Raw genomic sequence first — 27,408 nt, 5'->3', positions numbered from 1 at the left:
CTTTCGTTCTAGAGCGAATTTTTACATTCTGTTTGAAGTTTCTAAAAGCTAAATAAAAGTTATTTAACATATCTTCCGGTTTTTACATGGATCGGATAAAAAATTGCCAAAAATTGCCCGAAAAACCGTTTTTTCCGATTTTCGGGTGAAATCCGATAAAATCGGGAAATCGGATTAGTCACGTGTTAAAATTATTCAAAATGATTCTTCTTGATGAAATAAAGTTGTGTTGCAAGTTTCAAGTTCTAAGGATAATCCTAACAAGAGTTATTATATTTTCCCCATTATAAGGATTTCAAAGAGATTTTTAGGGGTAGTTTCGAGTAATGGCCAATATCAAAGCCTCTGAAAGGTATGGGACCTAAAAAATTAGCATGCAGGTGTCTAATAGATAAATGTTGAAACTCAGTAAGTATCATAGCCATATAACAAAGCAATCAGGAGTTATTAAAAAAAAACCGTCAGGGGGGGCGGAATCCGCCCACCCCGGACCGAATAGGGTTAATGCGTACAGTGCATCAATGCCAAAAACTGTCAAATCTTATACAAAATTTATGTGGGGATATGTTTATTTTTTGGTGAAGGGATTTGCAGATAGTAGATTACAACAGAGAAGTAAGGAAAATGACAGAGATTATTCCCTTTTTTTAATAATTTAAAATTCAGCCAGACTGAATTCTATTTGAAGTAAAAAAATACAATACGGTAAAAATACAAAAGTTCTAACACGAAATTAATGCAATTCTTAACTTCTCTAAAACTAACAATTCACTAAACAGAAATTTATTCTTATCTTTGTATAAAAATGGTAAAATAAAAAATGTGAATAAAAAAAAGGAATAAATATCGGAAGCAGATATATGTTATCGCTTCTTATCCGCAAGGAATAAATGATTATTTTTTAAGGAAATTTGAATGATAGAACCGTCACTGTAAAATATAATTTTGTATAACATCAGCACAAAAATAAATCTATATTACAAAAAATGCATTATATATATAAATTGTTAAATTAAAATAAAGTATTGGTTCACATTGTTAAACAGTGAATTATGTATAAAAACATATAAAGAGAAGAAAAGAAACCATTGAAGTCTCCGTTTAGTGTTCATTTTCGTTGCCTTCACTTACTTCAGTGGAAAATCTTCCATTTTTAGACTCAATAATGGTTTCACTTTGCAAGTCATTTGTTTGCTTTACAAAGGAATATTAATGGCATTTAAACAAAACCATTTTTCTTTGTGTGAATTTTATATAACGTGACTTTCCTTGTGCGACTTTGTGGATATTGCAATAAGATAGAAATAAAATACAATGTAAATGAAGATAAACTACAACTACAAGAAACAATTAAGAAACAAATAATTTTTTCGTCTTTTTCTGTTGTGTACTGGTATTACATAAACGTAGGAACGCCGAAATTCATGCTCTGAAATAAAAAATAAAAAATTACGAACGTGTTTTTTTCCCTTAAGCTGTGATTTTTTGACTGAGATTCCTTACAATTATATGCACATTTTATTATTAATGTTAAGGTATTTGAAATATTTTAGGTTATTATGATCCGACAATTGCTGTTTTTATTACAACGTCATGTGAATAACTCTGGCAACTACAACATTCAATGCATTGCATCTAAAGAACGACAACATCAGTGGTTCAAATAGTAATATAGTCTACTCATATTATTGAGGATTTTCAGTCGACGATTTTCGGTATGAATTTTTTATGTATTAGAAGCAATATAAATTAAGCGAAAAATACACCTTTCCCGAGACCATGAGTCTTACTTTTTTTAACCTCGTAAAATATGAATACCATATTTGAATTCAGAATAGTTTGTTTAATTTCTGTGTAAAAGTTTAACTTGATACGCCAACAGAAAGTGCTACTTTGAGGAGATATATATCACAGTTAAAGTCCTCGTTTTCAAAAAGAGGTTGGACATGCCACAAATTTTTAAATTAGAATAGCAGGTTGTTTACTTGCTGCATTGTTTCGAAATTTTCTTTGTTTATGACATTTTTGATAAGGAATTCAAATCTGTTGTCCGTTTTTCATAAAACTCAACAGAAAAAGTTGCGGCACATCAAAAGAATAAGTCTCTGGAAAGGTGTATAAGCTTGTATTTTAACGTTTGACTTCGAAAACAGCGTTTGAAATATAAAAATTATAGTGATAATTTAGTTATAGTTAATAAACTAAATAATTGAACTTTCACAATAACTGTATTTAAAGACAGAAAAATCATACATGGTTTGAGACAATAAAAGCAAGAAAAATCAACATAATCTTAGGTGGGTAAACAAGGCCGTTGTAATGTGAATTGTTGTGTTCATGTTTTCTATAAGTATAACATATTAAATTGGAACTTACGCCTCGCATGGAAGCATTTCTTTTCCTAAAGAAAGCAAAACATATACTCTTTAGAGCTAAATTTGTATATATAAGCAATCAAAAGCTATTATAATAATCCATTAAAATTTTTCCTAATGCCAGCTACAATACCAGTCGTGTGAATTTTATTTCAGCTGACATTAGAAAAATTGTAAAATAGTGTGAAATAACTGTGCCCTTTCTTAGAAAAAGCTAAATACAATTTCATGTTCAAGATTAACGGATGAGAAGCTATATCTCGCCTTAAAGCTGAAAATAAGTATGATGTTTTGTCAGTGATATTTTAGATTCAAAAATATTTTCTAGTCGGCAAAAATGTTAGCCATCCAGCCAAGGCAGTTTATGACAACACCATAGCAAGAGCAGAGTGCTTTGACGTGAGTTCTAACCTTTTAACTGCTTCTCTCACTTTTGTTGTTACTTCTTTGTGTTTGAATACACCAAAGATATCTTCATGGTAACGTCCATCTCTCTAAATCAGAATAAAAGTCTGTATTTCTTTGCCAACGCAGAGCATACAATTACGCTATCACACAAAATCTCTTTAATAATAGCCGTCGTCTGTCTGTGTGTCCGCGAGAGCCGCGTCCCGTAACGGAATCACGAAATTTTCATAATGTGAACCAATACCAAATGCGATATATTTTTGTCCACTTTGTTGCGAGCAGTGAATTTAAAGGACGGGCGAACCCGTGGATTTTTCCACGGGCTAACGACTAGTCTGTATAATAATAGCCGTATTCTTTTTAAAATAATTGCATCACTACTTTATTTTGGACCCCACACAGAGTAACTCCATTAATTATAAACATTGCGAAGTACTTACAAGTAATAAAATTCTATATAAATAAAAATATTACAAAAAAATTGATGGTACGACAGGCTAATTTCCGTAGATTTTTTCACAGGCTACTTATTCTTAAAAATCGCAATAATAACAGTTGATAATATACTAGAAATTGTAGCATCACGGGTTACATTATCCAGTACAATCATGTGTTTTGCAATCATGAAAGTGCAAAACTTAAGGTTTTAAAATTTCCAGCTATGTGATGCAAATAAACAATCCATCTATATGATATCTAATTGTAACAGAGGATTATTTTAAATTAATGGAAATTTAGGGTTTGACAATAAGAAAAATGCCACCAACACAGAATTTTCTTTAGTCGCCGTAGTATATAAATTTACACCTGACTGAATTCAACCAATAAATATACAAGTGCAGTATGATATCATATACCGGGAGAATGGAGTTTCTGATGATTTTAATTTCACCAGAAAAAGCAAACAAACAAATAAACCAAATGGCTAAAAACAAAAGGAAAGAGAAAGTTTTGTTCGAACATTATACCTTCATAGTATCCACGATATATGTTGCTTCTTCGTCAGTAAATGCCCCAAATTCTTCAATTAGTTCAATCAAGGCCTTATTAACACTCGCTGCCATCTTTACATCACCACAGACATAAACATGTCCGCCATATTGGATGATTAAATAAAGTATTTCGTCAGAATTTGCTCGAATTAAGTCTTGCACGTACACCTATCAAAAAAGATTGATTAATGCAAGTTTTAAAGACAATTCACATACAAATTAGCCATTATACCTTCGGTTTATTGTCTTCTCTTGAAAATGCGGTCAAACTCGTTTTAAACACTCCAGTCGAATATGCTTTTTTGCGTTCTGCGCAATAAATGTTATCTAACTTCGAATTACGACAACCAAAATATAAATGCATATTGGATTTCAGTTCTGGATTTTTACTGATTTGATAAACACGCTCTTCCCAAAAGGATCTGAATGGAGCTATGCCGGTACCAGGACCAATCATAATGACGGGAACGTTCTCTTTTTCTGGCAAATGGAATTTTGGTGCTCTATTGGCAAAAAAAATTGTAAAAACAAATCAATAAAGACATTAAGAAATTGGAACTATGTACGCCTACTTAAACACGAAAATAGATTAAAGATTCACTTTGGGTATTATCTTTCCATGATTAATTGTCGATTAATGGAATTTTTAATTACGTATAACGAGTTCATGTTTTCTTGTAGCTCTCCAAAGCTATAATTTTTTTACGCCGTGTAATAGGTTTTCCTAAATTCTTCAAATCAATATTTTTACAAACATCTAAGTTTTTAAGGTAAGTCTTATATACTATATAGGCTTTATTTTAAGTTATATAGTTACATATTATATTGAGCTATATATTAAAGATAATAAGCCAAGTTAAACCGGCTTACGAAACAATTCTTTAGCAACAGCATCAAAATATTATAGATACACCTATTTAGTTTTGCCTTATTAAATACCTAGCGTTTTTTTTCATGAAAAGCAAAAGGTTTGGCCAGGACTGATTTTAGTTCCAAAAATAATGAAACAAGGCAAAACATGTGTGACAACAAAAGTTACTGAACAAAACAAGACATGACTTAACACAATAAATCAGACATAGTTTCGCATTGGCCTGTCAATATAGCTAACTACTAATTAACTTAAAGAAGAAGAAAATCGAAATTGATGCTTTTTGGCTACTAAAAGTAAAATCGGGAAATGAAGTTTACTAATACAGATGGAATCTAGCGTATTCTTTTAACTGGTACGACAATTACAGTAACACTTAATATTAGTGTTTTACTTAATGCGGCTTCGCATTTAATGATAATTTAAGAAATCAGAAGAAGGTAGGCAGCTAGTTGTCACACATAGCCTTCAAACGGAAATTACGCATAATGCCAATACAATGTCTTTTTGCATTTTTCCACTTATAAAGTTTGCTACAATCCTGGTCAAAAATAATGGCGACAAACCCATTCTACATGTGTAGCAAAAGCAAGGTAGCTACAAAGCCACATTTATGGTATTACAGTTATTTATTCACATATAAACAGTACTAGCTTTTGTGAGTCCGTTTTTCAAAGATTTATCGGGTTCTACATCTTGTGTGTCGGAGTAGTTGACGTCACGTAGTAAAATAGACAACATATGGTTTTAACTAAGACGTGGAGACATAAACTCGGCGTTTTGTTTGCGCATGCAGTAAGTTTTTTACCGCTAACATTTCTCTTAAGCTAGTTTTTATCTTTAACAAGTTCTAGTAAACACTTTTATGTCATTTGTATCTGACTTTTATATATATATACGGAAAGAGTATAGTTGTACTTACGGTCTGATATGGCAAGGAACAGTATCATCCTCCACTAGAGAGTGCAACCACGATGAGCAAACGCCAAAATGTTCCGTCTTCGCTATTAAAGAAAACAAAATAAAATTGTAGTCTTCAGTTATGCTTTCAACGCAACACTCTTAACGATTAATTAATTAATTAATTAATTAATTAATTAATTAATTAATTAATTAATTAATTAATTAATTAATTAATTATTAATTAATTAATTAATATTATTTTATTATTAAAAATTTATTATTAAAATTAATATTATTTTAATAATCATTATTGATGGCTTGGGAACAGGACCTAAGACAATATAATGCTGAAGACATTATAATATTTCAAATTATATTTCACTAGTCGATAAGGCCCGTGGAAAAATCCACTTAGGCAGAAGGACAATGGAAAAGTAGGTTGTTTTAGATTTTTTGCCGACGTCAGGAGTGCAATTACAAAAATATTTGGCGAAATTTAGTTTATTCGTTGCCTGTACTATGCAGATGTTAAAACGCTGACCAAGAAAATGTATATGATCATATCTTTTTGATAAGCAGTTAATGAGACATAAGGGTTTTAACATTTTGCTGATGTCAGCAATGGCCAGTCAAACCCCCCAAATTTTTTTTTTAGAAATTTGTATACCTGCCGCCTTCATTGTATAGGTCTTGAAACGCTTATCAAGAAAATGTATAGGATCGCGTATTTTTGACAAACGGTTGCAGAGATATTAGGATTTGAAGGTTTTTCGATGACGTCATCAACCCGTCCATTCCGAAACGGATTCGGGGACCCAGGTCTGGGAAAATTACCCAAATTGGTCCTAGTTGGTCCCTAGTTACCCACGCGGTGAAAAATCATTGACGTCACCACCTCGTTTCCAAGTTATTTGGCCTCAAAGTTTTAGGTGCACTGTAATGGCTTCATTAATTTAATATAGGATATTGACGTAAAAGTAGTGTTATTTTCGTCGCGTCGTAACGTCAGAAAATTTAACATATTAGACATGCATTTTTCGGAAACATCAAAGGAAAATGAAGACATCCACTTTGCCTGTCACAGACACACAGACAGACACACCTAGCGTATTATTATCGTCTAAATTCACGTTTACATAACATTTAAAAAACAGCAGTTTGCAACACAAACAATATAATCGGCAACCATACTATTCTCTGCTGAGAAATTTTAACCACAAATGTAAAAAACCCAGGTAAATTTCCCAAAAAATGTCAACAACCTTTGTAAAAATATCAACCACTACCCTTGTAAAAATATATAACCTTGTAATTTACATGCGAGCTTACAGAAGTTTAACAGGATGTCAACAACAAAACAATAAAACTTACTCCAATTAACGCACACACTTTAGTTTTACAAAATCATTCCTCTTAAAGTAAAATTTTTCCTCACACTACCCTAAAAGTTCAATAAGTCTTTAAAAGATTTTGTGGCTTGTTACATCATAATTCGAGCTCAAATAAGATCCCTAAGTTTGACTACTAAGGTGGATATAAATAGCTAAAAGAGGAATAACAACATTAATCATCAGTTAGCTAGCTAGGTTTAGATATGGAGCTTGAAGGTAACATTAGATAAGACAGATACCCAGTTAAATATAGTTAAACTGGGAAGACGCCAGCTAGCTATTTATGCTTAGTAAAACACATATAAAGAGAAACAATAGCAATATAAAAATTATGACATTTGCAGTAAGTTCAACAAACCAAAAGTTTCGCTAGCACATTTGTTTGATAACATTAATTATGCAAAAAAGTGTAAAAAAAACGCGGTAAAATATAAAGAATTTGAAGCTCTTAAGTGACTTTTTCCTGGTAAATGCGAGTCTGCCTGACACGTAACTCTAGCGACATAAAAACATAACGTCTAAAAATATCTAAAAAGTTCTTACTATTTGTGAATCCAAATCTACTTTAAACCCAAGCTTTCATTTTCTACTTCTAACTTTTCTTTACTACTTCTAGCTCCACTCTTCACTTTCGAATTAACTTCTTGTGGCTTTTAACTTTACTTGTGTACTTCTATGTTCACATAAAATATATATAAAAAAGAACAGAGTGTAAAACCAATTGGCAAATTTTTAGGCTAATTAGTCAAATTAGAAATGCAAAAACAAAGTTTGAGTCATAATTCATGTTAAAACAACAACAATCAATTTAACAGTTCATTTTACGTCAATTTTTGCACTAAATTTCCAACACAAAATACATATATATTCTAAATAATTCCTATGATTTTCCTCAAAAGTTTAATCAAAATATAAAAGATGAGAGGTGAACGACAAAATCAAAGTTTGCAGAATTTAATTATTTTGGTATATATATGTCTATTGATATATGCCCTTTATAACAATATTTCAATCCAAAATGTGAAAAAGAAAAACAGTTTGCAACAAAATCAGTTATTCTGATGATATTGCATACACTTTTTCTCCACAAAAGTGTAAAAAAAGAATGGTTCTAGGAAATACTTCTGATTCAACAAAAATCAGTATTTGTATCTTGTACTCATTAATAATTACTGAAAATTTCAAAAAACTGCGATTTGGAATGCATCAAATTTATAAATAGAGAGGGATCAGTCATTTCGGTATGTTGTCCTGCCCGGTAAGAATTTATACAAAATATAAAAAAAAACACAAGTTTTTTCGGTGTTGTACTCCCTCAAAAAAGTTAAAACATACTGCCCTTTACCAGCAATTTTAAACCTAAATGTCAAAAAATCAATGAGCAAAGAATAAACTTGAATCAACAAAGATCATTATGTATAGAGCTTGAAATAATAATCAAAATAATGTATAGAATCATGTACAACACCAACAAATAATAAAGTCAGAAATAACACACCTCTACTTTGTGAAAAACCTTTAATAATTCAATCAAAGTGTCAAAAAACATAAAATTTATATCTGGAAAATCATTTCTTCGATTACATACTATCCTGTTCCCAAAAAATATACACAAATTGTAAAAATGAACAGGTTAAGAATACAAAAATTTTTTCCTGAGTACGATGATCTGTAGTGACCTTTACCAAATATTTTAAACGTGAATGTCAAAAATGAATAAGGAGTAAATTTGAATCAACAAAGATATTGTTTTTGGAAAACAGAGTGTATATACGGTCTGTCCTCACAAAAGTTTATACAAAATGTAAAATAGATTTGTTTTTAAGGAGCACATCCAAATCAACAAAAATCAGTCTATTTTTTGCACGCCTATATATATTGCCATTGCCCATAAATCTTCCACAAAAAGGTTATGAAACACATCAAATCATAGAAAAATCAGGCATTTCATATAATATTAAAAACAAAAAAGTTTTCATTATCACCAAACACAGTTATTATTACAATTTTAAAATTCTTAACAAAAACGTTAACAAAAACGTGAATTTGTTCTTTCAGTATATTGCATGTGGTCTTTTTCCCACAAAAGTTTACACAAAATTTTAAAAAGCAGCAGTTTGCAACATAAACAAAAACACAAACAACCATACCATCCTCTCATAAATTAAAATAAAGTCATAACCCCACGTAAAATTGCCAATCAAATGTCTACAACCCCCTGTAAAAATAACCTGGAATTTTACATGTAGGCTGACAAAAGTTTAACAGGATGTCAGAAACAAAACAATAAGAAATAACTTAACACACATGCTTTAAATTCTGAAAAAAATTGCTTGGGTCCCCTTGTAAAGTTTACAGGAAATGTGAAAATAATTATACTCTTAGAAAAATACATCCTACTATCCTGTCCAAAGTTTAAGTCTTTGAAAGATTTTGCTCATAAAAGAAGAGAAGTTTAAGATAGGTAAACTAAGTTAGCTAGCTATACATATTAAAAAAAAGGAATAACAACATAATTCATAGGTTAGAGCTAGCCATGGGATAAGAGAGCAGGACTTGGAGAGGCTAAATTAGCTAGCTAACAGTAGCTAAGACCCCCAGTTAAATATATCTAAACTGGGAACACTTAGCTATAACTAAAGCTAGCTATTTATGCTTAGTAAAACACACATAAAGAGAAACAATAGTAATGTAAAAATAATAACATTACAATAAGCAGTAAGTTCAACAAACCACCAAAGTTTTCCGTTTGTTAGTTAGCTAACAGCTTTATGCAGCATTTTGAATTTTAGGACAAACACATTAGTTACGCGCCAGGGGATACATTAATTATGCAACAAAAACATAAACAAATATGGTGGCTAGGTTTTTTTTAAAAAAAGCGGTAAAATATAAAACTTCAAGAATTTGAGGCTTTTCTTGGAAAATGCGAGTCTGCTTGTTCCAGTGACATAAAAACTAAACGTCTGAATACATCAAAGTTCTTACTATTATTGATTTTAAATCCACTTCAAACTCCAACTTTTATTTTCTAATTCTAACTTTACTACTTTACTTCTAGCTCTAACTACCACTTCTTACTTCACTTCTTGGACTCTTCTTTCTCTGAATTACTTTTTTCAAGACAGAGGGACCGTTCTTCTGTTGTTGTTTTTTTTCGGTGTCAAGGGACACCATTTTTGTAAAGAAAGCCGTTAAATTTATTTGAGCAAATCAAGTTGCTCCATTTTGATCACGTGATGTAAACAAAGTAAACCCGCCAGCAAAATGGACATAATTTTTTCGGTGACTTCAAAGGAAATTTCGGCAACATCAAGGGAAAATGACCACATCAACTTTGCCTGTCACAGACAGACGGACACACTCTCCGTATTATTATAAGAGACTAGTCGATAAGGCCTGTGGAAAAATCCACTTAGGCAGGATAACAGAGAAAAATAACCGTCATTTAAATTTTGATGACGTCAGCAGAGACATGTCAGAACACAAAACTTTTTTTTTCAGAAATGTGTATGCCTGTTGCCTTCATCGTATAGATCTTGAAACGCTGATCAAGAAAATGTATAGGATCGTGTATTTTTGACAAACGGTTGCAGAGATATTAGGGTTTGAAGGTTTTTTGATGACGTCATCAACCCGTCCATTCCCGAAACGGATTCAGGGATCCAGGTTTGGGAAACTTACCCAAATTGGTCAAAGGTGGTCCCTAGTTACCCACGCGGTGAAAAAACATTGACGTCACCACCTCGTTTCCAAGTTATTTGGCCTCAAAGTTTTAGGTGCACTGTAATGGTTTCATTAATTTAATATAGGATATTGACGTTAAGGTAGTGTTATTTTCGTCGCGCCGTAACGTCAGAAAATTTGACATATTAGAGATGCATTTTTCGGCAACATCAAAGGAAAAAGAAGACATCCACTTTGCCTGTCACAGACAGACGGACACACTTAGCGTATTATTATAAAAGATGATTCCCAAGCCTCGGAGCAAGTTATTATTTTAAGACCTTTTTTAAGCTGTGCATTGTGATGGACTCTGCTGGTTTAACTAATGTTTGAACACTTGAAATAAAATTTTACAACAAAGATGCATAGAGACTCCGCCTGTTTTAAATAAGTTCAATGATACAAAAATTTGATCGATATTAGATTTCTAGTTACGTCAATTTTAATGATTCTCTTACCATCAACTCTGTAATTCACAAGTGCCACTGTTAGATGGATTTCACCAGGATGCAGATTTGGAGATGAGGATATTGAATAAAAACGCTGTAAAAGAAATTATATTAATTTCATATGCGTGTTGATGTAGAATGCTTCTAAAAATACTTGATTTGACCGACTCCCTTGCTGTTGGCAAATTGCAACGAATTCACATTGCGTGCCAGCAAAGTCCTCTTAAAGTACGCAATGATTTGGCAAGAATATTTTGTTCCGGAAATCTCCCCCCCCCAAAAAAAAAAAAAAGAAGGCAAAATGATTCAGAAAAAGGTTGCTTTCTTGAATGTTTTAAAACTAAGTATAAGATCTTAAAAATGATAAAATTATTAGGTACTTGACGAATTTCAATTTTCCAAAAAGGTTTATTTGCTACAAAAGGTTCTACGACCCAACATATGTTATTCCATCCTCTAGAATGTCCTCAAATATGTTACTACAATCACCAAATAGTTACAAAGGAATGCATATTTACCGGCTTTAGGATAGGCAGTTGACTGATAAGCATTGTGATGTCTGGTTTTGCTGAAGAAAACTTCTTTAAAACTTCCAAAACATTTGGATATTTTTTGTACTTCCAATCTTCGTACAACTCATTTACCTAGAGAAAGTGCTAATTAAAGATTTTAGGAAAACAAACTCAGAGCGAGAGAACAACAAAAACAACAACAATACCAATAACAGCAACAGTAGCAGTCAGCAGCTTTCAAGACAAAAACACAGAGTTATAAAAAATCCATAAACATGGATATGGACTCTGTATTACTTTGCTAATAAATCAAAATTAAAATCTATCTAAGATCACTAGACAAAATCTTGATTGCTAACGCCTTTAATGTGTTTCAACTCAATATACAATCGCCTACAATTTTTAATACTTTACCTTTACCAACTCAGTCAACTGTATCTTTTCATCTTCATTTTGACACATATCTGCCAAAAGCGACAGGAACTTCACCGAAGGAGGTGTGTTGATATCCAGGTAGTGTGTAAACATTTGACGGAGGGTACATGGCGTCGGGAGTACTGCTACAGGCACCCACTTGTCATCTAAGTGTATGAGAAATAATAAAGAAGTGTGAGCATTGCAGAAAAATGTTAAAGTTCAAATTTACACTTAAGCTAGTCTTATCATGATTCACTTGATCTGTTTATGTAAAGGAGTCGTCAAAATTTCCGTTTAGCGTGGTATTACTAATATTTTAATATGGTATTAAATTTTCATCGGTTATTCATTTACTCCATTCTTCCTTTTATCTCCCAGTTAGTTTGCTAAACATGGAATACAAACAGAAACATTTTCACCAACAAAAATGCCATCATTCCCTACTAAATGTTTTCCTAACAATATTTAAACACTTGGGTCACAATCACTAAAGATAGATCGATAAGAATTTCTTATTAAATTTTAGAATCTTAGTTAGATTAAGTCACTGAGTGGAGACGCTAAACATAGAGGGAGAGGAGAAACAGCTTGCAAAGAAGGTGAAGACGTCCTTAGAATTTCGCCAATGACGAAACAGTCTAACGTCTTTGCTTTGCGCCAAATCATTCCTGAGGGAAACCGTTTGAAAACAAATGGCTTTTACTTAACGAAGCTATGAAGGTATTTTACTGATGATATGATTCTACGCATTCGTAACTATCTACGCAAAAAGTAGTTACATTAATCTTACAAACCTTCAGTAATACGCTGCACAAAGATTGGTTGATCAATATCATGCTCAGTTTTTATATAATCCAAAAGTTCTTTAACCATAATTGCATTGTTTGATGGATAGACGCATAAATGGTCTCCAGGTTGGTAAACTATCCCATCTGACTCTTTAGTGTTCAGTTGCACGAAATCAGTAACGCGTCTAAAATAGACGAATACCATTTTTTTTTTCGGAATCATCAGAATGGTTGAGAATTTTTGAGTATGAACTACAAATGTTTTTCTTTTCTACTTAAAAGGTCTTACTTGCAGGCAGTGGTTTAAATGGTGTCATTTGGGCATTAAACATACATTTTGACAATCTCCCTATCAAGCATACTATAAATTTTTTCTTAATATTAACTTAAAGCCAAATTAACACGTTAAAGAACATTTTTTATAAGGTCAATAATGAAGGTCAGTTTTAAAGTACTGTGATACCCTTGGGTATAGTGTCCTAACAAGTACAGTTACGAAGGTTGCCAAAAGAATTTTCATCTCTTAATGAAATATCTTACATGCAGTATCTAAAGTTTCATTTAATGAACATATCAAAAGAAGTATGCTTTCCATCTTACCCTGACTCTTCTGATTGCAAATTTTCGACAGCCATAACTTTTGATAATGTTACCTTGCGCCGATGCACTTTAGAAAGACCTGGAAAATAGTCATATAATTAAACTGATACTGTAATCAAGAATAAAAGTTGACCTAGTTGTTTGTCAATATACATTTCGTCAATAGGTTTCACCACTTGATCGCTGCAGCAAAGCCTAACATTTCAAATTCAAAATTATTCTTTAAATGTTATAATTATTGCTGTAGAACAAAATATTTAAAATGCAATATCGCTTTGCCATTTGTATATGATGATCCTAATAATGCGTTAAAAAATATCTTTAAAAATATTATTCTTTTTTCAATGAAAATCTGGCACAGTGGCCCAATATAATTTTTCAAAATTGGTGGTTTGCTCAGGACTTAAATGTTTTGTTGCCTACACGCCATTTTAGACCGGGATTTTGTTATAGCATTCAAATGGAAAGTTTTGGAGGAAATCGTTTGGTAAGAAAAAAACTTCGCCTGATGGTGAGCTATAATTTACTATGTTTTCGTCTTTTTTATTTGTTGCTAATATTGGTGCAAAAATTGAAAAATCCTTTTTCTGAACAAAAAAAATTTTTATATATCTGTCCAAGGCGCTTTTTGAAAATTTAAAGTTCAAACGTTAAGAAATTGACCAAGACAATAAAATAGTTTCTCACAAAATTTTAAAAAAAGAATTTGCTTTTTGTAGTGTGTTACTTGAACTATACTAATCTAACCTTTGCAAAGATCAACTGTTTTATCTTCCTTTTCGGCTTTTATTATTCTATGAGATCCTTCTTGCCAATCAGCAACGGATTTCCAAATTGCCATTGAAGATGCAGAGATTTTTGCATTTTTGACGCAGAAAACATCACAGGCTGACTAAAATAAAAGAATAAAGCAATATATGTAGTTTTAATATTTATATAGTAGCTTCTTTAAATTAAAGTTTACTTCAATAAATCAGAGAATTTAAAGACTTAACTAACTTTTATAACGGATTTTTTGTTCCGTATAATCCTGTGATAGCAAAAAAGGTCCTGCGACTCATATCAACCTCGATCCCAAGGTTTTTGTTTCTCATCGGCGCTGCGCTTATTGATAAATAATGATAGATAGATGTTCGTTTTGCTGTCCGATATGCAAGAAGAGAAACAGGTGCTGAGAACGAGATTGGGCTGATATCTCTGTTAGAACCACATGCTATTGCATAAATGGAGTACTTGTTTGACGCATAAAAAAGTTTGATTCGTGAAGGTAAAATAAGAACTTTTCTACTAGAGATATATAACGAAAACATAAGTAAAAGAAGCGATTCTCAAAATTAAAGGCACTGGTCTTCGAAAAGTATATATTCGCTATAGTTTTATCTTGATTAAATCCTTAAAAGCCTAAAAAATTATCGTACCTCTGATTAATGCACATTGAGACAAACTACCCTTCCTCCCACCCTTCCTCTCACCCTTCCTCCCAACCTTCCTCCCACCCTTCCTCCCAACCTTCCTCCTACCCTTCCTCCCACCCTTCCTCCCACCCTTCCTCCCACCCTTCCTCCCACCCTTCCTCCCACCCTTCCATGTAAATATACATATAAAGGTACATATAAAGACTTGATTGCACACCTGAAAACAGTTTCGGGCCCAAATCCTAAAGGATTCTTCTTGTCCATTCAACTCGTCTCCTTCACCAAGGTAATACATTTCCTCAGCACCAAGGTGCCTGATATATTTATTTAACTGCTTTCCAAATGCACAGAACTGTGGATAAGCTCTGGATCCCAGTGCAAATACTGAAAATCTTAAAAAGAAAACACATAAATGTTAATCATGAGCTTAATAAGGTTCATTTACAATGTATGAAATTCAAGCTCTACTCAAAGAAATCTTAGATTGTCTCTCCATTCCTTTACTTCAATATTGATGTAATATTTAGTGTAACAGCCTTTTGCATACAAATGGCTGTTACACCAAAGGGAGAAGAGGATCGTTGCACAAGCTACAAGTCAGCTTTTTTCATAGTAGTCTCTATAAATTTTTGTGAGAAATTGTATTCTTAAATGTCGAGATGATACGCAAAGCTTTATTACTTTTTGCGCCATAAATACTCTTGTTTATTCTTGTTTATTCCAGTATTAGCCGGCTGAAATGAGTATAGCAGTTTTGAAAAATGAAAAACTGTCAAAACTTAAGACAGCTATGTATTGAGCTCAACTTAATTTCACATTCTGCGTTCTGCTTCAAAGCCAATGAAAATATTAACTATAAATCACATACTTTAGATTTTCCAGGTCGGTTTTGGGTGTTTCTGTGAAAGTTGATGATGATGACATTGTTCTGTACAGTGGTTTGTGAATGCTGAAGTAAGAAATAGAATTGTTAACTGTAGCACTAATTAGATGAAAATGTTAATCTATATTATAACACCCGTATCCGTCCGTCCGTCCGTCCGTCCATCCGTCCGTCCGTCCGTCCGTCCGTCCGTCCGTCCGTCCGTCCGTCCGTCCGTCCGTCCGTCCGTCCGTCCGTCCGTCCGTCCGTCCGTCCGTCCGTCCGTCCGTCCGTCCGTCCGTCCGTCCGTCCGTCCGTCCGTCCGTCCGTCCGTCCGTCCGTCCGTCCGTCCGTCCGTCCGTCCGTCCGTCCGTCCGAACCCGTGGATTTTTCCACGGGCTAACGACTAGCAATAATAAAAACTCCTACCATGTGTACCATGTGTTTGCGCAGTGTGGTCTGAAGATATACGTAAATACTTACCGCTCTGGGTACACAAGTTTTCTCAGCTTTTGTTCAAATGCCTAAATGTGTGTACGAATATTCATTATTTCAGGGCTAGCGTAACGGCTGACATTTCACTTAACTATTAAAGATATGGGGATGTTTCCCCATTTAGTGAAAAATTATCTCTTGTTGTTTTTACGACGCTATAAGAATGTTATATAGATCTTTTTAGAATTTCTACGAAATATCCATAGTTATTTAAGTTCTACCATGAATAATTAGCCCAATATTTAACATTTTATGGATCACACAAAGCAGATAAAAGTACCCCCAATTCACTTATTTCCCGTTAAAGCTTATAGTAGTTAACGGGAACTTTAGCAAGAAAGCAAGAACAACGATGTCTCTTCATTGTTTCAGCTAAAACACATTAAAAAAAACACAATCATTTTTTAAGAAATGTCAAGATATCCATCCTCAGCGAGATTTTGTTTTGCTATAAGACAGTACGCTTCTATTAGTCTGACATAAAGTTTAGTGATAATATTTAAACCTAAGAGAGTATGGGAGATACAAGAGGGACAAGGAACTTTTACTCATCCATCATTCCACCTAATGCGTTCCTATTGTAAACTATACCATTTCCTCAACCAAGGTAACCTGTTATTACCTGTCCGTTATCTGGTGCTTCTCCATTACCAAAGGTGCTTGCCACGATCAAGACACACTTTTCGTTATAAATATTTGCGAAATCGTAATCCTCCATACAAATTACTTTCGAATCAAAAGCATGCAAAAACAACTCATTCAGCATTGTTGCATATTCTTCTGATTTGCCAGTTTCCGTGGCGTATAAGATGGTTACTTTGTTGCGCTTCGCCAATGTCTTCATGAACAATTTACTTGTGAATATTACAGCTCTAAATGTAAACATTAAAGTGCAAGAAAAATTTTTTGGTAAGGAAATATTAAATCTTTTGCAATCTTAATCATGTTAAGATCTCTTAGCATTTATTTAATTTTTAGTAAGTTGACAAACTGCGTGTTGTAAATGGTCCAAGAGAAGCTTAACCGCTAATTGTGTCTCAGCAAGGTCGGAATACCGCCAAGCTCTCTACTAGCCATATTTCGTGATCAGTCAACTTAAAGATAGCAAGATTCCCACTTACTCAGCAACTCCTTTGAATGTTTTCTTTTTTCTTTGTCCATCAGCTGCTGTAATTGGAAAATACTTCCAAGGGTCGGTCTGATACTCGTAAAACGGTTTTAGTTTATAATTCAACATTTCCTAGAATAAAAATAATGTCTTCTGACTATTTTTTACTGTAACTCGGTTGTTAAGATAACACCAAATAGGGCCACCGACACAGTATTAAAAGTGGAGGGGTCATATTATGATGAAGTAAAGAGATACCCAAGGTAGTGTTCGACTTGCCAGGGAAATGTTTTGAAAATCCACCTAGTGTCCAACAAATAAATTCTCTCGCCTCGTTGTACGTGTATGTAATTTTGAATTGTTCATTTTTAACGATTTAGAATTCTAACTCTTAAGTTTTGAAAAATAATTGAAAAAGTTATAAAATGTGTTTCTTTCTAACAATATTGGTAACAATATTGATGACATGACAATATATATCACTTCATATGGGCTATAGACCATTTTAGTAACATTTGAATTACCTTCAGTTGAGTTTATATTCATATTCTCAAAAATTTGTCTGCACGAAGCTTCATGAAAAAGTTAATTCGCGGAAATAAATAGAGTTGAAATTATTTAAAATGACTTTATCGTAAAATTAATTCCTTATAAAGTTTTTTCTCGGTAATTTTTTTTCTAGTTGATAAAAATAATTAGCAGCCTCTTTGATATGATCAAGTCTAAGACGTCTGATTAATGAATTAAGATTGCGCTAAAGTACTAGATTCGTGAAGATAATTATTCGCAGAAAATCTTCAACAGGTACTTTGCGAAAGATATATCTTTGGACTTCGTGAAATAAGTCTTCGCTAAAGTTAATCAACTTAACCCTGGTATAGTTGGGGGCGGTGGGGGAGGGGGCTTGCCTACAGCAGATTCAATAGGGCATATCTTTTTTAGTGGATGCCATTGAATGTAGAGAAGTAGTGGCTTTATATAACTTTTGTTACAGATTCAGGCAAAAAAATTGAGGTGAAAAAAATCTCTTTTTTTTTTAGAATTCTCTTTTTAGCAAGTCAAGAAAAAAGTTTTATGGCGTTGTTTTGTTTCTAAAATAGTTTTATATATGCTAATGAATGTTTTTGTGTTACAAGGATACAAACTAGAAGGTGTATAATGCACACCAGAATTTTTGTATTATCAGGACCAGAATACTAGTCATATATATGACGTCATCTTTAATCCCAGTGACCTCATCAAATTATTTTTTTACCTGTAATATGTTTTTACTAAGACATTCTGCGACTGTGCTAAGTTTCACCACTTAAACATAAATGTTTCAGGATTTATGATCCGCAGCCACTTTGTGAGCCTCTTCTTCCCAGGGTTGCAAAAGCCAAAAAAGCTCAGGTATAAAAGGGTTGAGGTATTCAACTCAAGCCATTCAGAGCATCATATTAATAACAGTGATAACTAATTTAAAGAAAAGACATTATTGGGCCAAAAAAAGAAAGGACATGTGCTGTTTTTTTTAGGGCCCCAATGTTGATAGTAAAATACTTCATGGTAACTCAAACCCACACTGACAGCACGCTTTACTTCGGAAAAATGTTTTGATTATTAGAGAATTATGGTATAAAAAAGTTTTTATTATAAACAATGCTACCAATGATATGTACCAACCTGATGGAACACCCTTGTCGCCGCACCAGACATCGGTGGCACAATCCACACCCAATCTGCAGGACATCCACCTCGTAACGCTTGCTATTAAAAAATAATAAATCCAAAGTTACTTGTACCAAACTTTATACTTTTTAAGCCATAACTTAGATCAACTGTGGACCCAAAACTTATAGTTTTAATTGTTGCGAAGATGATTGCGTACAATTTGTCAGAGAAAAAGAATCTTACTTCATCCTTTAAATGCTTCATAAAAGATTCAGAAGTTGCATGGTGGTCAGCTATGGTCACACCTGCTGCCTAGATGGGAAAAACATTAAATTAAAGGTAAATTTATTAGATTGCAATCCTAACGAATTAGAATGAATTTGTCGTCACGATGAGAACTTAAAAAAGGAAGCAGAAACGCAACGTTACGTAATTAAAAACAAACATCAATTTCACATTTTTCATAAAAATACTGTTTTTTATGAAGTTACACTAGGAGGACATGGTAGAAGTATGACACATACGTTGAAACTATGCAGGACAGCTTTGGTTAATTCTACCACAGCAGTGTCTTTCCAAAGAGTTGCGTTGTTTGATGTATCCAGACCAATACATTTTGCTACCGGCTAAAATTTAAGAAAATATATATAAGAAGAAAGCAGGCTATATTGGTACAATTTCGGTTTCTTGTATCCAGATCCACGTCTGTGGAATTTTCTGTGCTGTCAAAAAAAAAAAGATATCTGATACATACTTTAAGCATGTTGTAACGGTCTTTGTCAGCGAAATTTCTAGCGCCAATTTCTGTTGCCATATACCTAAAAGCAATCGCTGGTGTTTAGGCATACAGACTAAACCAAAGTACATAGAAATCATTTTAAATTTTCTGGAAGCTGCAGTAAACATCTATTTAATAATAAGAAGCTTCTGTCTGTCTTTCTGTGTGTGTTTGTCAAAAGTTCATGATCCTATACATTTTCTTCGTCAGCACAATAGAAGCTACGTGTAAACAATTTTTTCCCTAGTTTTTTTAGTATTCACGGTTCTTTGCAGACGTCGGGTCCTTCTATTGTACTCCTGCCGTAATAGATATTTCCACGGCCCTTATCAACTAGTATATATATATATGTAACTTCTTACCATCCGTTAAACGGTGCCGCAGTAAATTCTATGCCACCACAGTCCAACGACATGTTTGCAACAGCCGGTAGACAATACCATTTCAGATTCAGATCATCAATTTTTTCATATCTAAATGGAATTTATAGCACTCTATTTTTAGTCCAGAATTTTAAATTTATGAACAACATGAACATAAAAATGAAAAAGGGATGAAACAATAATAGAAACTCTTGCGGTTTTAACACCCGTCCCACGCGAGATCAGAATGTCTATGTTTAGCAGTTTTTTTTCAAACCTGGAAGAGTGTTTTTATCAGGTTATAAAGCATTCTTTATTCCTTACGTCGGATGCTTGATCTTTACTTCCATGATATATTCTTCAGGGATTTCAAACAGTTCAGGAAGTTCCCCATTAGCTTGTAAAATTAATGGCAGTACATCAAATGGTGTTCCTTTACCAACCCAACCAAGTTGTTGAGCAATCTGTAAAATAATAAATTAATAATGGTGGGCCCTCATAATAGTATTTCTGTTCTACTTTGGTTATATAATTAACGACAGACAAGGTGAGGGATGAAGCAATAACTCATTTCTATTGTGCATATAAGATACCTCTATCATGTCCAATCCTTCTATTAAGCCCGAATTATGCTTTCCTTTTTTGTAAATAGTCACAATAAGCGTATGGCATACAAAAGCATTCCATGTTGAGTTTGCAGCTCGCTTGCCCATTTATTTTTGTTAAATCAAACGCTTTAGCAACAGAAATGCGTTTATAAAAGGCCAATTGGAAAACATTCCTAGTCGTGACAAAGTGTATAACAATTTTCAGGCAAGATACGTTAGCCTTTTGTTTTAATGTAGGCGAATAGCACATTAGATTTTGAATTATGGTTATTGAAAGGGTTGTTGTGAATATTCTTGGTATCAATTTCCGGCGACATCGTTAACATAGCCCTGAACTCTTGAAATAGGTATGAAGATAGCATACCAACCTGCGTTAGATCCACACTGGCTGGGTCTCCAATCACTGAACCATCTTCTTGCTTATAACCAGCATATTTTACAAGCTGGGCATTCCAAATCCGGAAGTCAAGCATGTCAGCAGAACGATGAGGGAAGATGGTAATAGTAGACCTGTGCAAAAAAAAACTCATGCGGTAACGCTTCTCAAAAGCTAGTAAACCGAAAAGTACTATGCCTTGTCTCAGATAACTCTAGATTCTTCACAAAGTAAGTATGCATGTATAGCGAAGTTTTAATTTCACACTAATGGCTGACTCTTCCTCCCCTCAGACTGCAACTATGTTACATTACCGCCAGAGATATGTATAGCATTTCTCTAACTTGCTTGCCTGCCACATAAGCCGATTAGCGGTCATTTGACTGACAAAACTATATTCAAATTGCGCCGGAGTAGAGACTCCAACCTGAAACCTGATAATTACAAGCCGAAGGCGCTACCACTACACTTGATTTTTTTTTAATGCGGTAACAATTATTTACTCACCTTAAGTTCCCCTCATTTGTCCCATACTTGATGTGTTGCAGGATACATTCAAACATTTCTCGCGGTGTTTTCACATGCCGACAATCAAAAAGCTGAATCATAAAGAAACAATGAAAGGCCATTTGTAAAAGTTTGTTTTTCAAACGTCCAATAGGTAGGTAATCTGAAACATTCCTAAGTCCTTTTCCACTAGCCTATCGAACTGCTCAACCCGTTTTTCTAAACCCTGAAGTTTTTTCACACTGCTGCTAATAACCCTTAGATTCTGAAGTGCGCAAATTGACGTCTCTACAGCGACGAAATACCGACATGCCGTCTATCGGTCATAAGTCGTGATCACTCAACTTTGAGATTTAAAGGCTCATACGAAAGAGAAATAAATTTCCCACTCAGTAGTGTTCAGATTCACCAACCCTGAGGTGGGATGTGGTAAGAAATGGGGTTCAAAGTTGAAAGATTGTCGGCAAAAAATAATGGAAATTTGAGCTTCTTCAAAAAATGATATGTGTCTTAAATTGTTGATGAGACTTAAGCAAGCATTTCTTACTTGTAGTTTTTTCCATTGTATTCTTCCAATGCAACGAGGTGCATTTCTCCATGCCAAACGAGCACCAAAATTCAGTTCGTTTATATCCATATCATAGGTACCAGTTTCTTCAATTTCAGATGTAACCTTTTCAACTCTCCTCTTGTGTTCTTCACTATCTTCACTAAAATTAAAAATAAAGAAACGATATTAAACAGACTGCTTTCTCATCTTTGTTCGTGACATTTAAAGTCTTGTGAGTGCTTATATTAGAATAATAAAAGAGTCTTTGATTTAGGTTCAACCAAGCCTGAAATTTTATTAAAATAAAGGCACACCTGAATATTATCTTACCTTTTTTTAGCAGTGAAGTTTTATAGCAACAAAATAGTTTATTTCCGAAATATATCAAATGTTGAATATTAATCACTAAATTTCATGAGTCAGTAGGAACAAGATGTAGTAGAATTTGTCGTAAATAAAGCAATTTTAATTTTTGGACACATTTGGGCCTAAAACGACATTTAGGTTACAAAAGATCAACGCTGCAATGGCAACAGAATGTCCTGTATGCTTTTGTGTTAACTGTGCAAAACTGACATTTAAGTCAAATGATAGGACTTCCGTCAGAGTGCTTCCAACTCAGTGCAATTTCTCGCAATATTTCAAATGATTTTACACAAACAAGCTAGTTAACAGCTCCATTTTAATGCTATACTCTCTCTTACAAGATAGTTGTTAGTGTGGGCTGAAATTCACTTGCCTAATGAGTATCGAAAATTATTTAGTTGATTAAAAAAAGAAGATCTCATTTTCCAATTACGAGTTGTCAACCTCGTGAAATATTATAAACAAAATATTAATTCCTAATCAAATTTCTTTTTGTGTTTAAATGCTACAACAAGTTATTTGTCTAAGTCAAATATTTTCTTTAATTTAAGAGACCTTGACAAAAAACATTCTTCATAGTTCTTTAAAACATGGTAAACAATAAAGAATTAGGAAAGTGAAAATTTACCAGTACTTCAATGAAATTTTTGCTCTTATTTTATCTCCCAATTCTAAAAACATAGTATTACCTGTTCATGGAAGCATAATATTGTTTTAAGAAAAAAATGGCTTGTCGCTTTGTTTCCTCTTTAGGTCTTAGCATGCCGGGGGGTTGTTTCTTCTCTGATTCGCCACCAACTGGGTACATAATGGAACCTGTACATCTCTCCGCCGTGCAAAAAGTTGCCTAAAATATACATTGTTGTGTTAATTTTGATTTTTTGTCAATACAGATGATTAAATTGTAAAATTTTATAATTTCAAGTGAGTAAAGTTAGGAAAAGGTACAAAATTGAATACAGCAGCTTTCATCTACATAAAGGGCATACTAAAAATTCAGTTGAAGCCACTTGTTTTAAAAAAGTACCATTTTACTTTACAGACTTTGGTAAAGACGCAGCGTACATCTGAACGTTATATAGTCAAAGGGAAATACCAACTAATTATTTTGATGTTCAAAGTTTTTTAAAATACAGAGGACAAATGATTTAGAAACCGTTAGAAAAAACTAATATCTTCTGTGTAGTGTAGGTAACTAGAGAATATTTTGAACTAAATTGGATTCTATTTTATAAAGCACTTTGCCTCCCTAATCATGCGGATATTTCCCAGAACCAACCAACTAGTAACTTTTGAATGGTTTAAGCTAAGTGCATAAAATTAGTAGGAACACAGTATAGCATGAAAAATTAATTAGTGAAGATCAAAATTTGCTGGCGTCAGCAATTTTGGTACGACATCATCGATTTTTCTGAGAACACGTGTTGTCGCCGCTGACCATTTGATTGGATTGAATTGCATGTAAATTTGGTTTGCTAAATGTTATTACCCTTAACCGGATTTTAAAATCTTTTGCAAAAAAGTTGTCAAATAGCTAAAGAATATTAAAAGCACAAGGTTTTAGCCCTGGTGAGGCAAAATTTCAAAAATTTAATTAACAAAGTGAGTTTGTGAAGGAATATTTTTAATGCTTCAGACCCAATGTTTTAAATTTCATTTTCCCTGTTCTCTTTTTCTTTTTGCAATTGTTCCAAAAAGATATTCTACTCACGTATGCTTCTTTGTGAAGTGTATCGACTGTTCTGTTCCCATCTGTGATATTGTTTAACACTATCGGCTTGAATGGACACCTCCCTTGGGTCTCCCTTGCAGCTGTTTGACCTTCGTTTGTTGGAGCACTGTCTTCCACCTCCTCCTTTGTCTCCATTGCAACTGTGTGACCCTCGTTTGTTGGAGCATTGCTTTTCACTTCTTCGTTTGCCACCATTTTTTAATTTCTAAAAACACACATTTTTCACCGCTTTTCTGTTTTAAGATGGCGATATAACGTTTTTTTATACGTATACATTAAATGCCAGACTCTTTAAGTTAAATTGTTATTCCACTGTACGTTATGAAATTGGCAGGTTCTCATTCAACCAGAAAGCAGAATCGCAGAAAAGCAGGAAAAGAGATTATCCTGTTTATAAAAAGTCTAGCGCTGTAGTGTCGTAGAATGTTTATAGCCTCTCATTTCAACCTCCCGCCATTTTTCATTAAAGCTAAATCTCTGGAACTTAATAAACCCCGGATATATATGCTCGACATGGTTTTTTGTTTACTTTCCAACTGAGAAAAAATCCCGGTGCAAACATTCCGTTTTGCTTTCTTTTCTTTTTCCACAACATACTAGAATTAAGTTGGACTCTAAAGGGACCGAAAAAATCGGTCCCAGTTCGAAAATTTCCAAATAATCCAATTTCCTTAGAAGTGGGTAAATTGATGGGGAACGAGAGGTGAAAATGTTTTAAACACTCCCCACTTTTTGAGAGTTTTTGAACCCAAGCTTGGTCTGGGATGGACCTCAAACAACTTGCCAACATCCTGGAATCAGTTCACAGAAAAGTGAGAGTAAACACGTGTATCAATGCAATGTACCCAAATTTTTGTATTTCAATCTCAAGTCAGTAAATTGAAGTTCCACATAGGCGAATTTTTTTAGTTCATAAGACTAAGAAAATTGGGTACGAATTAGAAAAGTCATACTTCTTTAGTAACCCTTAACGAAAATAGAGCATTTTTCATGTCTCCACCTCTAACCAATCAAATGCAATGACTTAAATAGCAGATATTACTCAAGGCTGCGCGGTCGTACATTTATACGCGTTGATTTTAAATTGGTTTCTGATGACCTAATTGAAAAAATTGAACCGACAATGTGAATGGCGAATGAAGCGCTACATACAGAATGAATGGCGAATGAAGCGCTACATACAGATGAAGCAAGGAGCGCCGGAAACGAAGTTGTTTTTATTCTCCTTAGCAAAGCCACCTGTACAAACTTTTCCTTTCCAATGACGGGATAGTTAAAAGGATTGATGCCTGAGGGGGTTGTGTAGTTGCGCGATTGCTATGTTCGTACAGCTTTAGTTGCTTAAAGTTAAGCTAGAAATACTCCCCCTATTTCGATTGATAATATCAATTATAAAAAAACATTAAGACTATTATAATAACATATATATATTTTACTAAGATGAACTAAGATGACCGCCTAGTTTTTATTCAGACTTTTATCAGAACTATTTCCATGCATATTTCAGAAAAAAAAGTCCCAAATTTATGATCTGCAGTATGTGTTATAGCTCCCTGATTAGGTCATAAAACTTGTCATATATATCTTTTCATTAGAGCAGAAGTTGCCAAAGCCAGAAAGAAATGATCCACCTACCTTATCAGACCAGTACTTGATGACTTAAACATCAGAACTCCTCTCAAGAAGAATGTTAGCAAATATCTGTATTCTGAAGTTGCTGACTTCTCAAATATATGCTTACGAAATACTTTCTCAGAACGTATAGTAACTTGTTTATTTATTATCGTGTTACAGTTTTTGTTTTTGTTTTCGATGTGTTTGGTTTTAAAACAAAATTAGCTCTTTTGCTAACAGTTTTTGCACTTGTCATGAGCCTAAAGGAATTTGTCATCCTTAAACTGTGGGTGTGTTGCTTGTAAAAAGATTTCGTCATCTTGTTTCTGTACGTTTTATTTGTTTAGATCCTTGGCAAGCGATAGCGTACTGTACTGCACCGTATTCTCTCTAGCGCGTGAAACGATTAACAATAAGTTATAGCTATGGTATTTACTGGGCACGCCTAATTAAATGGGATTGAGGGGGGGGGGAGGACCCACCTTATATGTACTCGGAATCTCTAAAAAGGCGTATTACCACGAAGTGAATTAGACGGCTAAATGTAACCCGGAATGTGAAGTATTATCTATTTGACTATACTTACAGAAAATTGCTTAGCCGAAAAGCAAAAACAGTTTATACCTTATCACATTGCCGTGAACTTTCAACCAATTAGAACGCAATCAGTGTTTATTTTTAGAAAAACTCATAACCGGAAACAATTCAAAACAAACATTTTGTTTACAATTCCAAAATTGTATTTACAATTAGTATTTAAATATGACCAACATATTTGTGGATCTGATAGAAATCAAAAAAGGTCTCTCACAGCTAATTTACTATTTGCCTCAAGAAAATCCGTCTTAACGCTCAAAAAATCTTATCATATGACTCTATCCTGGTGTAGAAAAACGTTCAGACACAATTTTTCAGTGTCATTATTTTAATGGATGATATTTGCCTCTTCATTTTTGTAAAAAAATACTAGCCAACTCAATCCTCTTGTTTCGTGTGGTGGTAGCTAATAATTGGAGATAACTTAGAAAAATTGAATATATTTGTTCTTTTTGGACAATGTAACAAGGCGTTGCCTGTTAATTAAAGCCGATAAAGATCTTTGTTAACTGGGCGAACAAAGTAGATGCCAAGTTTTCTGATATTCCTCAATTGTCTCTTTCAATAATTGTAGAGCTTACATGGACGTTTTCGAAACAAAAACATTTTGAAACCAACGCTAACATAGGCACACCGCACCATACTTGAAAAAAAAACACGCAAGAAAAATTACTCAAGGCAGTGGTATGTTCAATGTTTACTATATTCCTATTGCAGGTTCGAAACACGCAAATATCAGCAAACAACTTTTTGAAAGATTGACATAGCAGAGGATAAATATTCAAATTTTGTTTGAGAATGTACACAAGATATAATCTTAGTCTCAACTAATTTAAAACTTTCCTAAATGTTTAGCGTTTTTGAGAAATATTATCAAATGGGGTAGAAGATACGTTCTAGTCAACAAAATCTTTTATATCGTACAATTAGATTTAAGAACAACGAGGCTGAGA

General features: G+C 33.5%; 2 protein-coding genes across 3 annotated transcripts in view; one reads left to right on the top strand and one right to left on the bottom strand.

Annotated features, from left to right (window-relative positions):
• The window catches only part of LOC130613374 (uncharacterized), a 54,625-nt gene extending 28,635 nt beyond the window's left edge, over positions 1-25,990 (top strand). Inside the window, exons 6-7 of one of the 2 annotated variants that reach the window (XR_008975660.1) lie at positions 1,554-1,715; positions 25,840-25,990. Coding sequence is in view for 1 of the 2 variants with exons in the window: in XM_057434730.1 (XP_057290713.1) it covers positions 1,554-1,563 (10 nt within the window). In the remaining variant the exon portion in view is untranslated. Of the gene's footprint in view, positions 1-1,553; positions 1,861-25,839 lie in introns of those variants that run through there. The other variant, XM_057434730.1, reaches the window with a different exon arrangement.
• LOC130613373 (nitric oxide synthase, brain-like) lies at positions 905-25,976 on the bottom strand. The gene is made up of 29 exons (XM_057434727.1): positions 25,880-25,976; positions 24,224-24,449; positions 23,202-23,359; positions 22,144-22,306; positions 21,597-21,688; positions 21,082-21,223; positions 20,430-20,569; positions 20,106-20,216; positions 19,720-19,783; positions 19,490-19,591; positions 19,209-19,277; positions 18,978-19,061; positions 17,326-17,444; positions 16,827-17,076; positions 16,193-16,233; positions 15,716-15,796; positions 15,065-15,239; positions 14,180-14,324; positions 13,433-13,511; positions 12,839-13,017; positions 12,042-12,208; positions 11,634-11,759; positions 11,125-11,209; positions 5,569-5,650; positions 4,008-4,278; positions 3,752-3,943; positions 2,787-2,869; positions 2,377-2,401; positions 905-1,429 (listed from the first exon to the last, which is right to left on the bottom strand). Exons 2-29 carry the CDS (start codon positions 24,437-24,439, stop codon positions 1,397-1,399), a joined length of 3,474 nt encoding a protein of 1,157 aa, XP_057290710.1. The 5' UTR covers positions 24,440-24,449; positions 25,880-25,976; the 3' UTR covers positions 905-1,396.
• Positions 25,991-27,408: the final 1,418 nt, after the last annotated feature.

This window comes from Hydractinia symbiolongicarpus, chromosome 11, assembly GCF_029227915.1.
Source record: "Hydractinia symbiolongicarpus strain clone_291-10 chromosome 11, HSymV2.1, whole genome shotgun sequence".
Lineage (NCBI taxonomy): Eukaryota > Metazoa > Cnidaria > Hydrozoa > Anthoathecata > Hydractiniidae > Hydractinia > Hydractinia symbiolongicarpus.
Note: the sequence above shows the minus strand (reverse complement) of the source record. Positions and strands in the feature narration are given on the sequence as shown.

Bases quoted from the DNA above. Each gene is read 5' to 3' on its own strand.
- LOC130613373 (XM_057434727.1), bottom strand. From the start codon at position 24,439: ATGGTGGCAAACGAAGAAGTGAAAAGCAATGCTCCAACAAACGAGGGT. The intron at 15,240-15,715 runs GTATGTGATTTA...TTTCTTTTTAAG, and splicing joins ACCGACCTGGAAAATCTAAA to ATTTTCAGTATTTGCACTGG. The intron at 1,430-2,376 runs GTAAGTTCCAAT...TTTTTATTTCAG, and splicing joins GAAATGCTTCCATGCGAGGC to AGCATGAATTTCGGCGTTCC.